Raw genomic sequence first — 11,796 nt, 5'->3', positions numbered from 1 at the left:
ATCATCATCAATGGCGGAGCCAGCTAGCTTTTTTTATTTCATCCAAGTTAGAATTTTCTAATCCCTCTCATATTCGGCAAAAACTCATGTGACACGATCTCACGGGTCGTGTTTATGAGACGGATATCTTATTTGGGTCATCCATAAAAAAATATTATTTTTTATGCTAACAGTATTACTTTTTATTGTGAATATTAGTAGGGTTGACCCGTCTCACAGATTAGGATCCGTGAGACGGTCTCCCATGAGATCCACTCCTCATATTCTCCTGCAACAAAAAAGTTCATCGTGGTGAGTTAGTTAAATAAATATTGGCATATGAAATGAATTTATACATTATATTTGAAATTTTGCGATTTCGAAAATTTTAATTCAAGCGCATAAATAATCAATTATGTAGACAAAATAAATGCATGAGTTTTGTTATCAGTGTGGTTGGCTAAATTAATAGGTCGCTCACATGTACACTATAAAAAAAAAGTTGTATAAAAGTAGGTGTCACGCAAATAAATCAAGTTTGATTAAATATTTATTTGCATCGTAAAATATATACTTCTTGTCAAATTTTCAAATAATTTCAAGAAACATTTAATAATATAACACACTTCTCACACGGATTAATTAATAAATAGAGAGAGATATTTGAAAAATAAACATAAAAGACCCGTTGATTATTAAAATGATGGATTTTTATCTTGGTATTTATACTCCCATTTTGTAAATAAAATTTTATGGGCTACAATAAACCTTTTAAATAATCACAAAAAAAATTTGAGACTATCTCACGAGTCAATTTTATGATAAAGATACTCTATTTGAGTCATCCATGAAAAAATATTAATTTTTATAGCAAAATTATTACTTATTATTGTAAATATGGTCATGGTTGACTCGTCTCCAATATAATGATTTGTTAGACCGTCTCACTATAAACCTATTATTAAATAATTCACCAATTTATTTTCATTTATTAAACATAAAAACTTATATGAGACGATCACACGAGTCAATTTTATGAGAAATATAGTTTATTTGAGTTATCAATAGAAAATATATTAATTTTTTTGTCAAAATTAGTATTTTTTATTATAAAGATATAAAAAATTGACTTATATCACGAATAAATATCAGTAATATTGTATCACAAAATATCGACAATTTATTAAATGATTAATTTATGGTTTATAAGGTCTTAATTTTAATATATGGACAAGGATGAGGAGTTTCGCACGATCCTATAAATAATTATATAGTCAACAATTATGACGTTACCATATAAAATAATTAATTTTAAAAAATGTCAATTAAATTAAAATATATTTTTCTACAATTCCCATCTCTATCTCCATAACCTTGGAAGGCGCGCCGAAATTATGTACTTCCCATGCTTTCATAAGCCAATCAAATACATCCACGTGGTTCTCTTTCCTGGAATTACGTCACCTTTCTTCCCGTGCAAATCTTTCTTTCAGCGAACCGACTCACCTATCTACAAAAAACCAATAAATTGCCCGAAGAATTTTGCACATCGATTCTATCGATCGAAGGAATGGAATCCGAAGACGAAAACGCCTCTATCTCAATGCCGCAAGATGGGTTTCAGGATCAATCAATCGTCACTCGACGCGTCAAAAGATTGTTTTTTCACCTACAACCGACGCCGGAATCGGCGTCATCCGGTGACCTGGAGGTGCTGGAGTGCGCTGGCCGTGCGAAGATTGTAGTGAACAGGGATCGGTTGTCTGAGTACATGAGGGGGAAGCATAGGGACATACAACAAAGGGTTTATGATTACTTCAATTCGAGGCCTGAGCTGCAGACGCCGCTTGAGATATCGAAGGACGAACACCGGGAGCTTTGTATGAGGCAGCTGATGGGGTTGGTCAGAGAGGCTGGAATCAGGCCATTCGTGTATGCTTTGGAAGACCCGGGGAAGTATTTTGCTGTTATTGAGGCTGTGGGAGGCGTGGACATGTCGTTGGGGATCAAGATGGGGGTGCAATACAGGTTATTGTTGCTACTTCAGACCTCTTTTATATATAAAATTGGATATTTGTTCTCGGGAAATTGTGGTGTGTCGTTTATTAACGGCTATTGTTTAGCTAAAGTTTAAAATTTGAGGTTCTTTTCTAAGTGATTTATGTGAGTAAGAAGAGTGAATGGCTTGATGGATGTGTGATTTGTAGAACATGATCATTTATTGGTGTTTTATATGGTTGGTTTCTGGAGGAAGATATTATGCTAGCGACAAACCAAAAGTTTAATCTGTTTCGGAGAAAATTCTCTCAAGTTTATCATCATACTTGCTTAATGTTCTGCGAAATTGATTGAGGGTGGTGGCATTGCCAATAGATGTGAATGATCTGATCGCCATTTGGGATTTGGTGCCCTTACCCTCGACAAATTGATTCCCCGTGGTGGCCTCCTAGTAATGACCATCGTTCACTATTCTGCGTCAATTGGATAAGGATACCTGATGACCTTGAGCTTTGCTCAATCTCAGAAATAGAAAGAAAAGTAGAGCATAGAACAGAGTAGAAGGAAAGGTAGAAGAGAAATAGAAGGATCCTGAAATTTGTTATGATTTTTATATCCTTTTATCCTTTGCACGGTAGAATTTATAAACAATAGGAATATCAAATACGATTCTGCTATTGATGTATATGAGGTTTTTCTTTCCTTGATTGTATTATGATTGTGGGATATTATAAAAATAACACTATCTGGTGCTTTGCTTTCTATTGTTTCTACTATTTAACTCTCCACATAAATGATCCTAACCATGACCTTGAATTTCTATGGATTCCTCAGCCTTTGGGGAGGCTCTGTACTTAACTTGGGGACCCAAAAGCATCGAGACAAGTTCTTTGAAGGAATTGACAACCTGGAGTATCCAGGGTGTTTTGCAATGACAGAGCTTCATCATGGTAGTTTCTCCTGCTTGGACTTGAGACCTAAGGCCATTTATCAACAATTCTCTATGGGTCAATATTTGTTAAGATTGCTAGAATGTCATTGGTACCATCTGTTCCCCATATTCTCAACCTATGCACTTAAATCATGGTCGTTGACAATAATACATTCATATTTTCTTTTAGCCCTCGCCTTTTAGTGATCACCAGCATGGCGTGTATATGATCATTCAAGAAATATAGATATGCAAAAGATTAAGAAAATGCTATATGATTTTATAATTTGAACTGTCAAGATTTTGTTTTATGCTTTTCTTATTGCTCCTTTGAATGTTCCCTTTTAAGGCTCAAATGTTCAAGGCCTCCAAACAGTAGCAACTTTTGATCCACTCACAGACGAGTTCATCATCGACACGCCCAATGATGGGGCCATTAAATGGTGGATTGGTAACGCTGCTGTCCATGGAAAGTTTGCAACAGTTTTTGCAAAGTTAATCTTGCCTACTCATGATGCAGAAGGCACTTCTGATATGGGTGTTCATGCATTTATTGTTCCGATTAGAGATATGAAGACCCATAAGACACTTCCTGGAGTTGAAATACATGATTGTGGTCATAAAGTCGGACTAAATGGAGTAGATAATGGCGCATTGAGATTTAGATCGGTAAGAATTCCTCGAGATAATCTTCTAAATCGATTTGGAGATGTCTCCAGAGATGGAAAATACACCAGCAGTTTGCCTTCTATCAGCAAAAGATTTGCTGCTACACTAGGTGAGCTTGTAGGAGGGAGAGTTGGTCTTGCATATTCTTCAGTTGGTGTCCTGAAGATTTCGGTCATAATAGCAGTCAGATTTTCTCTACTACGACAGCAATTTGGCCCTCCAAAGCAACCTGAAATCAGCATACTTGATTACCAATCTCAGCAGCATAAGCTGATGCCAATGTTGGCTTCAGCTTATGCTTACCATTTTGCCACATTGCACTTGATAGATAAATATTCCGAGATGAAGAAGACTTACGACGAGCAGTTGATAGGGGATGTCCATACACTTTCAGCAGGGCTGAAGGCCTATGTTACTTCATATACAGCAAAGTCATTGAGCATTTGTAGAGAAGCTTGTGGAGGTCATGGATATGCTGCTGTCAACAGATTTGGCAGCTTGAGGAATGACCATGACATCTTTCAGACATTTGAAGGAGACAATACCGTGCTTTTGCAACAGGTTTTTGTAAATTAGTTAGGAATAGATTTTTTATTCTTTTAACAAAAAGAACATATGTTTTATGAATGAATTATGATAACAATAGCAAGTGGGCTCATAATTTTGCGGAATTATGTGACATTGGAGATACAACAGTAGCAGATGTGTTGTCTTCAGCTCTCGAGGCAAGAGTAACACCAGAATTTTTCACTGTTCTCTCTAAGAATGGAAATGAGTGGGATGTGGACTACTTTATAGATTCTTGATGGACCTAGTCTGCCCTGATATCTTAATCTTAGAATGAGTTAGCTTCATTGGTCCTGTCATACAAGGGTAAAAGAGGCATTCTTTCTGACTAGTCTTGGATTATAAACAACAAAATTTCATTGAAGTTACCTGAACTGACACCAGACTTTTTTTGTGTTCGCTAATATTGATGCAAGAATAATATATTCTCTTTTCTTTTCAATTTTTCTTTGTGATCCAGGTAGCAGGTTATCTTTTGAAACAGTACCAAGAGAAATTCCAAGGTGGAACACTAACAGTCACATGGAACTACTTGAGAGTCTCCATGAACTCCTATCTCTCTCAGCCCAATCCCGTGACTGCTAGATGGGAAGGCAAAGATCACCTAAGGGATCCTAAGTTTCAGCTGGACGCCTTTAGGGTAATTATTATCAGGATGATTATATAAATGAGAAAACCATTAAATATCTTGCCATTCAATTTATTTTTTCCTGGTCCAGTACCGTACTTCGCGGTTACTTCAAAGCGTTGCTGTTCGACTTCGGAAACATTCAAAAACTCTTGGGAACTTTGGGGCTTGGAATAGATGTTTGAACCACCTTTTGACGCTTGCCGAGTCTCACATTGAATCCGTAACCCTAGAAAAATTTATCGACGCTGTACAAAGGTATATCCTAACTCTACACCTTTTTCTCCTAGTGGCAAAAAAATTTGGATGTATAAATCATAACATATTCTTATCCTCCAGTTGTCCTGATCCAAGTTCCCGGGCGGCTCTAAAATTAGTCTGCGATTTATATGCTTTGGATCGGATCTGGAATGACATTGGAACTTACCGCAACGTAGATTATGTTGCTCCTAACAAAGCTAAGGTATATATGTTTATATTCTTGTGAAAAATCAAACTCTAGATTCTTCATGGGTAGATTTCAAGATTTAAGGTTGTGTTTTGATGGAAGGATTTGGATTTCTTGTAGGAATTCAAATAAAAGGATTTGAGATTCATAGATTTAAAATCACTAGGTTTGGAGATTTGATTTGAAATTGTAGGGGAAAAAACATAATTGAGCAGCATTAAGGATCTCAAATCTTTCGTTTTAGTTTTTAGCCAAATTAACACAGTTGATTTGAGATGTAGATTTGTAATTAAATCCACTAAAATCCGTCCATCCAAATGCAACCTAAATGACTCTATCACGTGATGTGTAACAGCAGTATAGATGTTGGTCACAGCCAATATAATCTGATGGTTTTGTTTGCTGAAAGTTGGTATTTTGAGTTTTGAATATAGGATTATCATTTGTTGGCATTTCTATATTTCCAGGCAATACACAAGTTGAGCGAATACCTAAGCTTCCAAGTAAAGAATGTTGCAAAGGAACTTGTGGATGCATTTGATATTCCAGATTATGTGACGCGGGCGCCGATTGGAATGCAGGCTACCGAAGAAGCCTATTCTCAATATAAGCAGTTCGCCGGATTCGAAAACTAGAACAGTATGCTTCAATTTAGACAAAAAGAGGGGTATAATAATCGAAATGTATGTTACTAATTATATGTTGAAATGGGACATATACTTGATCTGGCCATTAACAAGGGGCATTTTCCACTATTTTGGTTCAATTGTTGTACTTTAATAAGCCTTGTAAATGAATACTTAGCAGATTCTTCATTCTACTCTAATAAATATTAAATTTTATTGCTTAATGTTAATCGTATTTGCCACTGTTTTTAAAAAAATGTTGCTACAATTCTAACATTCTTGTGATGAGAATGCCCAGGAAACTTCTATCTATAAAATAAAAACTAATTGAAACACTTATTTTTCGAAATGAGGGGCAACAATCCATGTTCTGATATACATAGACCTGACAATGACTGTTCGAATCATGAACTGAAACTGAAATCAGAAGCCGAAATCTGGAACCATGAACAATTCTCCATTACGGCAAGAAGATACTCAGTTACTAGAAGTTCGATACAGAAGTCTCGGCAGTTTCTCATGCTAGTTGCTAGGTCTGAAGGTACTATATTTATGATAATTGTTATAAATAAGAGTAATGCAACTAAAGCTCATAAAAGCTGTGCCTTTGGAGTATGCAGTCTTCGTATTCTAAATTTGTGGCTGTGCAGGAATAACCTTTTCTCAATAATTTCGAAATACTGTTTCTGTTAATCTTGGTCTCCACTTCCACAGCAAACACAGCACAAACTGGCCTATGATCGGAAAATCTCGATTCTCCTCGTACATAAGACAGTTGTTCTATGCCACTTCCACGCCATAAAATTCTGTCACACCTGGAATTCATGAACATCCATCAAGAATTCAGAACGATATATGGATAGCATTCACATGACACTCTTATGTAATAACCCAAATCCATCGGATGATTGGTCGTAATAAATGAAGGGTTTCGGAATGTATATTCATACCATGCAGGGGTTCTTCGTTTCTTCTTGGATTTGACAGTCTCTCCTGTGTATGAATCTGAGTTATGGGAGTATTTATAAGTGGGTGCGAACGAGATTTTACCCTCATTCCACCCACTGAACACTCTTCCACTTTCTCTCTCCGTATTCAGCTGTGTATCATCCATTCAATTAGTAGGAGGTATATATAACTGATGAGTCATGAAAACCTTTTAAATAATTTGGTTGAGTTTAAAGCAATTAAGAACAGTGATAAACCACCTGATCTTTCTCCAGGAGTGAGTCCCAATCATTGTCCTCTAACAGGAGCCTCGTCTCTTCGTAGCTCAAACCCACTCTATAATTCAAGTCCCCTAGCCAGATCATACGGCTGAAAAATTGTGACAGATTACCATTCATCAGTTGGGTTTTTATGTAAAATTAAGTTCTATTTGCTCGTCGAAAAATAGATATTCGAATGTATACTCGAGTTCTTGAAACGATATCACATGCATGATGTATTGCTTACTCGTGACCGATGATTCTTTGGGGCATTCGGCCGATAGGGGATTTGCAAATCCTAGAAAATTGTGTGGACTTCAAGATCTCAGCTACATCGGCGTTTCTTCTCAACTCGTCTCCTTCCTTCTCTCCGGAAGCCAGATGACTGCACACGAAGCAAAAGCTTGTTTGGTGCAATGTCATGCTTATAGATATACAGCCCTGCAAAGAAGATATATACATATGTTGAAACCCTTGCAACACAAGCCAATTGAGTAATTTTTTTTTAGCATAATATATACAGGCCAATGAATCAAAGGGATATGGATGTTATATTTATATCACCTTATTGCCCAGATAGCCCATGATTCCTCTTCCAACACAAGAAATTCTTACATGACCAATATCTTTTAATAGTTGTTTTCGAGCCCAGATCGAAACGAAGAGCCCCACCATTTGCTTGCTAGCCACCACTTGATACTTGAACTTTTTAAGCATACAACTTTCAGCTGCTGAAAGGAATTCATCTACATTCGGATCACGAACATCAGGTTCCGATGCACAAGCTGGATCACTAAGCTTCATTGCTCGCCTTCTATTCGAAACTGTGGGATCCCATGAACAGTTGCACCTCTTTACGAAATTATTCTCTGCCCTCAGATTCTTGTTGAGCGCTTTCAAAGATGGCTTGCTAAAGAGATTAGATTTCGATTCGGTTTTCGTGTAATTCGAATGTACTGAATTTGTGCTTGAATCTGAAGAGTAGGCTGATTCATGGTATTGTTTATTGAGTGCATGGCTTATAAGTGCAAGCCATTTTGATGCTGGCTCATTGTCTTCTATTACTAGTACATTTCCAGGGCTTAATGGAACAATTTCTTGAAACCTAAAAATACATCAACAGTAGAAAACTCACTCCTCAACAGTTCCATAAAATAAAGATGGCTAGCTAGCTAGGGGCAGTTATGAGTAAGGATACATAAAATTTAGGGAAAATGATTTGTTTTTTTTTATTAACTTGTAAAATTTTGGATTTTGGTTAATTAACTTGCATCGTAAAAGTTCGGTTTAGACACTTTATTTGGTTATAGTTTTACTAAGATGACATATGACTAGTTAACAATTTTTTATGTTATGTCAACATATTTCTCTGTGTAACTTAAGTAATTTGACCAAAATAGAGGAAAATTAAATTTGAAGTGTACCAAAACCAAACTATGAAAAATATAAGGAACCAATAATAAAATTGAACAAGTTAAGTGGACCAAAAAAACTATTTTCCATAAAATGTAACTATTTTCATGAAAAAACAAAGTTGGTTGGGTGGGTTAGAAATATAACTCGCAGGTTAAGCAATTTTTTTTAATTATAATCTTTGACCTTTTTCTTTATTTCCTTCTCATTAGCTAAAACCACAGGTCTTACCCAAGGACGACGCATAAAAATCGAGTATTTCATATAAACACAGTTCTAAGTGTAGAACAATATTTAAGACACTGAATTATCAAAAAGCCAGTTAAACAAAAAAAAAAATTAAATAGCTAATTTTTCTCATTTTTTGTTCAGTATTAATTTTAATAAACTATGCATTTCAAGATAGGCAATGGAAACTATTTATCGTTATACAAAGTAATATCTCTCTCTCCAGAGACATGCAAGATTTTTCATACGCTCATGTTCTCCTTTACGAGTTATTCTAGTACATATGTTGAGTTGAGTTGAGTATATAAAAGCGAAATTCGTGGGCGTACCCGAGCACGTAAATGTCTGAAGAACCCTCCAACTGCAAGAAATCCTCAAGATTGAGTTCCGGGTTAGGAGTCTTCCCCCCAACATTCCATGTCGCTGCGAAAACCCTACAGTTTTTCGATATATATAGCATACAGAATCAAAAAATTTCTGAAAACAATATAGTATCACTTGCAATAATTTATACCGAATGTCTTGAATTACAGTAGGTTCTTCCATTGTTAGATCATCATAACACGACAGGTTCAGGCCTTCGATCCCGGCACCATGCCTTCCTGAGAGTGCACACACACACACACACACAACACAAACTGTTCAAAAACTATTTGAAATTATATTTAATTTGGATGAGTGTTTGTTGTATAGAGAAAACATACTATGAATGTAATAAAAAAACGCATGCTTCAGTGTAATAGTGTAAATTATCTGGAATAGAACTGTTTGCAATTAATAGAAATGTTCTATCAATATCTATGCATAATATATCAAAGCTCAACGCACTCAATTTTTAGTCTTTTGTTAGGTGACCAAACAAAAATGCACACAGACACACATACATACGTATATATATATAAAGATTGACTTAAGTTATTATGTTCTTTAATATATAGCGTATAAAATATGATTTTTTCAAAGGAAAATACAAAAATCAAAAGTTCACTATAACTGATATGCTGATGACTGATCAATACTAATAAAAGGAATAATAATACATATCTGAACACACACACATATATTTTATTATTTGTATATGTTGACACAAATAAGATGATCATAACATCTGTTTTCGAGAAAACATGAAACTACTAATTTGATTTGATTTAATATCGTCAGTACGTCAAATACATGATTCTTTGGCCGTAATGCTAACGATTCTTACCTTGAAAACCTTGCCTTGCGGAACTTGACGTCTCCAAGAAAGTTTTCTTCCTTGATGTGATGATCTTTTTATTCAAATCTATATTCCCCAAACAATCCAAAAAAATATAAAAAATGATTGAAATTTATTTATGTGACGTTTGAATATATATATATATCATCATCATCATCATCATAAATTTTCTGGGAAAGAAATGAAAGAGCTAACCAGTTTCATTTCCATCCGATGGAACAAGGTCCTCTTCTGAACCCTCTCTGCTATCTCTCTTTGAACCAAAAATCTTTGGAATGATAGACTTCATCCAAAAATTATTGATATTATGAAGAAGCGATATCAAATATAATAAAAAAATACTTATATTTTCAATAAATCAAGGAGAATAAAATAATAATTACCTTCTTTTTCTTATCGCATTTGACAGAATTTTCTGGGGTGGTCGTGGGATTGCTGGAACAGCTGCAGGTGGCCGTAGCCATGAAACCAGACTTCTAACAATTTGCAGGATTCAAAGACAAACAATCTTTTATCTAAATTTGCATATTTAATTTTCACAATATTAATTAAAATATTAAAATATAATATAATATAATATAATATAATAATGTGACAACTCATAATCAATGTATTTCCTTTGTGGATTTCCAATGTAAAATTCTAGTGAATCGTATTAATTGTCAAGAAAAGAGATTGTGCCTTAATTATTTAATTAATCAAGATTGCGAATATAAATGTTATGAATTTTTGTGTTCTTTTATCGATTTTTGTGTTGACTTTTTGTTTTCTTTGTGAAAAAACATGGATTATTCCATTCACGAAATAATTTTTTGCGGAAATTTTTGTTATTTTTTGGCTGAATGTGATCAGAAATTGCCGCCAAGTCTTTCGGGGAATGGAGAATTTAAGTGGTTAAACACTCTTACCATTGGCTGTCCACTGGCCACCTTATGTATTGTGGCCATACTTCTTTTTCCAATATATTAAATTTTATACCATAAAAAGTACGTTAGATTCTTATATTGTTTCTTTATCTTAAAAAATAAAAAATTACTCATATATATTGTCATCGATGTAGTCTTTTTTTCTACGTGACATTGATATAGCACTGGTATTTATATGTTCAATATCACGTAAATATTTCTATAATATTGACTAAAATTGAAAAACATATTATCAAAATTGCCAAAAAAAAATAAGATATACTACTAGAACTTAATTTAGATATTAAAGCAAACTAAAATCGGAAAGAGCGAAATATAAAAGATGGAAAAAAAACAATTTTATCTACATGTATTATTTTTATATTATAAAGATTGAAAGAGCATGTGAGTAAAATTTCATTTAGCCCGCTAAATCGATTTATTTCAGAAATTAGATTTGGATAATTCAAAATTCTATTTTAATTTTTAAAAACCATTTGTAACAATTTATTTGGTTTGATTTCGGTTAGTTTTATAAATAAACGGCTAAATATGTCGTAATGAACCAAAGGAGGATTTCCATGTGAAATGCAATGTCGATGCAGCGGTTTTCACGAACAACGGTAAAGCAGGCTATGGATGCATTATCCAAAATGACCAAGGAGCAGGAGTGGCAGCTATTGGTATATCCAATCCATGGATTGTGGAGCTTTAGGGATTCAAGAGGCTCACAGTTGGATAAAAAATTTGCAATTTGCAGACATAATCCTTAAATCAGATTCTCTAGTGATTATTGACTCCATAGATGCTGCATCACAAGACTCTTCCCCAATTGGATTACTATAAGTTGAAGATTGGAATATCGTAGAATTGGATATTCAATATTTGTTTTTGTTTTTGTTACACGATTGTTCATACGTTATTTAAGGGAGTTGTTTCTTTGTTTTGTCGAAAAAAATGTTCTTTCCCGCACTTTT

At 34.5% G+C, this 11,796-nt stretch overlaps 2 protein-coding genes across 2 annotated transcripts; one reads left to right on the top strand and one right to left on the bottom strand.

The window, feature by feature from the left end:
* The first annotated feature begins 1,400 nt into the window (after nucleotides 1-1,400).
* Nucleotides 1,401-6,076, top strand: LOC142532098 (acyl-coenzyme A oxidase 2, peroxisomal). Its single transcript, XM_075638400.1, has 7 exons — nucleotides 1,401-2,007; nucleotides 2,812-2,927; nucleotides 3,258-4,138; nucleotides 4,605-4,784; nucleotides 4,864-5,030; nucleotides 5,112-5,235; nucleotides 5,688-6,076. Exons 1-7 carry the CDS (start codon nucleotides 1,550-1,552, stop codon nucleotides 5,853-5,855), a joined length of 2,094 nt encoding a protein of 697 aa, XP_075494515.1. The 5' UTR covers nucleotides 1,401-1,549; the 3' UTR covers nucleotides 5,856-6,076.
* A 111-nt stretch (nucleotides 6,077-6,187) lies between these two features.
* LOC142532195 (type I inositol polyphosphate 5-phosphatase 5-like) lies at nucleotides 6,188-10,402 on the bottom strand. Its single transcript, XM_075638516.1, has 10 exons — nucleotides 10,298-10,402; nucleotides 10,110-10,197; nucleotides 9,903-9,980; nucleotides 9,210-9,297; nucleotides 9,025-9,129; nucleotides 7,619-8,159; nucleotides 7,302-7,495; nucleotides 7,055-7,163; nucleotides 6,797-6,945; nucleotides 6,188-6,661 (listed from the first exon to the last, which is right to left on the bottom strand). Exons 1-10 carry the CDS (start codon nucleotides 10,376-10,378, stop codon nucleotides 6,430-6,432), a joined length of 1,665 nt encoding a protein of 554 aa, XP_075494631.1. The 5' UTR covers nucleotides 10,379-10,402; the 3' UTR covers nucleotides 6,188-6,429.
* Between the last annotated feature and the right edge of the window lie 1,394 nt (nucleotides 10,403-11,796).

Source organism: Primulina tabacum, chromosome 1 (assembly GCF_025594145.1).
Source record: "Primulina tabacum isolate GXHZ01 chromosome 1, ASM2559414v2, whole genome shotgun sequence".
Classification (NCBI taxonomy): Eukaryota; Viridiplantae; Streptophyta; class Magnoliopsida; order Lamiales; family Gesneriaceae; genus Primulina; species Primulina tabacum.
This window is presented reverse-complemented; position numbering and strand designations above follow the sequence as displayed.

What these genes read in the sequence shown, in the direction of transcription:
- LOC142532098 (XM_075638400.1), top strand. Translation starts at nt 1,550, where the DNA reads ATGGAATCCGAAGACGAAAACGCCTCTATCTCAATGCCGCAAGATGGG. An exon ending in AAGATGGGGGTGCAATACAG is followed by an intron (nt 2,008 to 2,811) that starts GTTATTGTTGCT and finishes TGGATTCCTCAG; the next exon opens with CCTTTGGGGAGGCTCTGTAC. An exon ending in TTGCTCCTAACAAAGCTAAG is followed by an intron (nt 5,236 to 5,687) that starts GTATATATGTTT and finishes CTATATTTCCAG; the next exon opens with GCAATACACAAGTTGAGCGA.
- LOC142532195 (XM_075638516.1), bottom strand. Translation starts at nt 10,378, where the DNA reads ATGGCTACGGCCACCTGCAGCTGTTCCAGCAATCCCACGACCACCCCA. An exon ending in ACTGTAATTCAAGACATTCG is followed by an intron (nt 9,130 to 9,209) that starts GTATAAATTATT and finishes GAAAAACTGTAG; the next exon opens with GGTTTTCGCAGCGACATGGA. An exon ending in TGGGCTATCTGGGCAATAAG is followed by an intron (nt 7,496 to 7,618) that starts GTGATATAAATA and finishes TCTTCTTTGCAG; the next exon opens with GGCTGTATATCTATAAGCAT.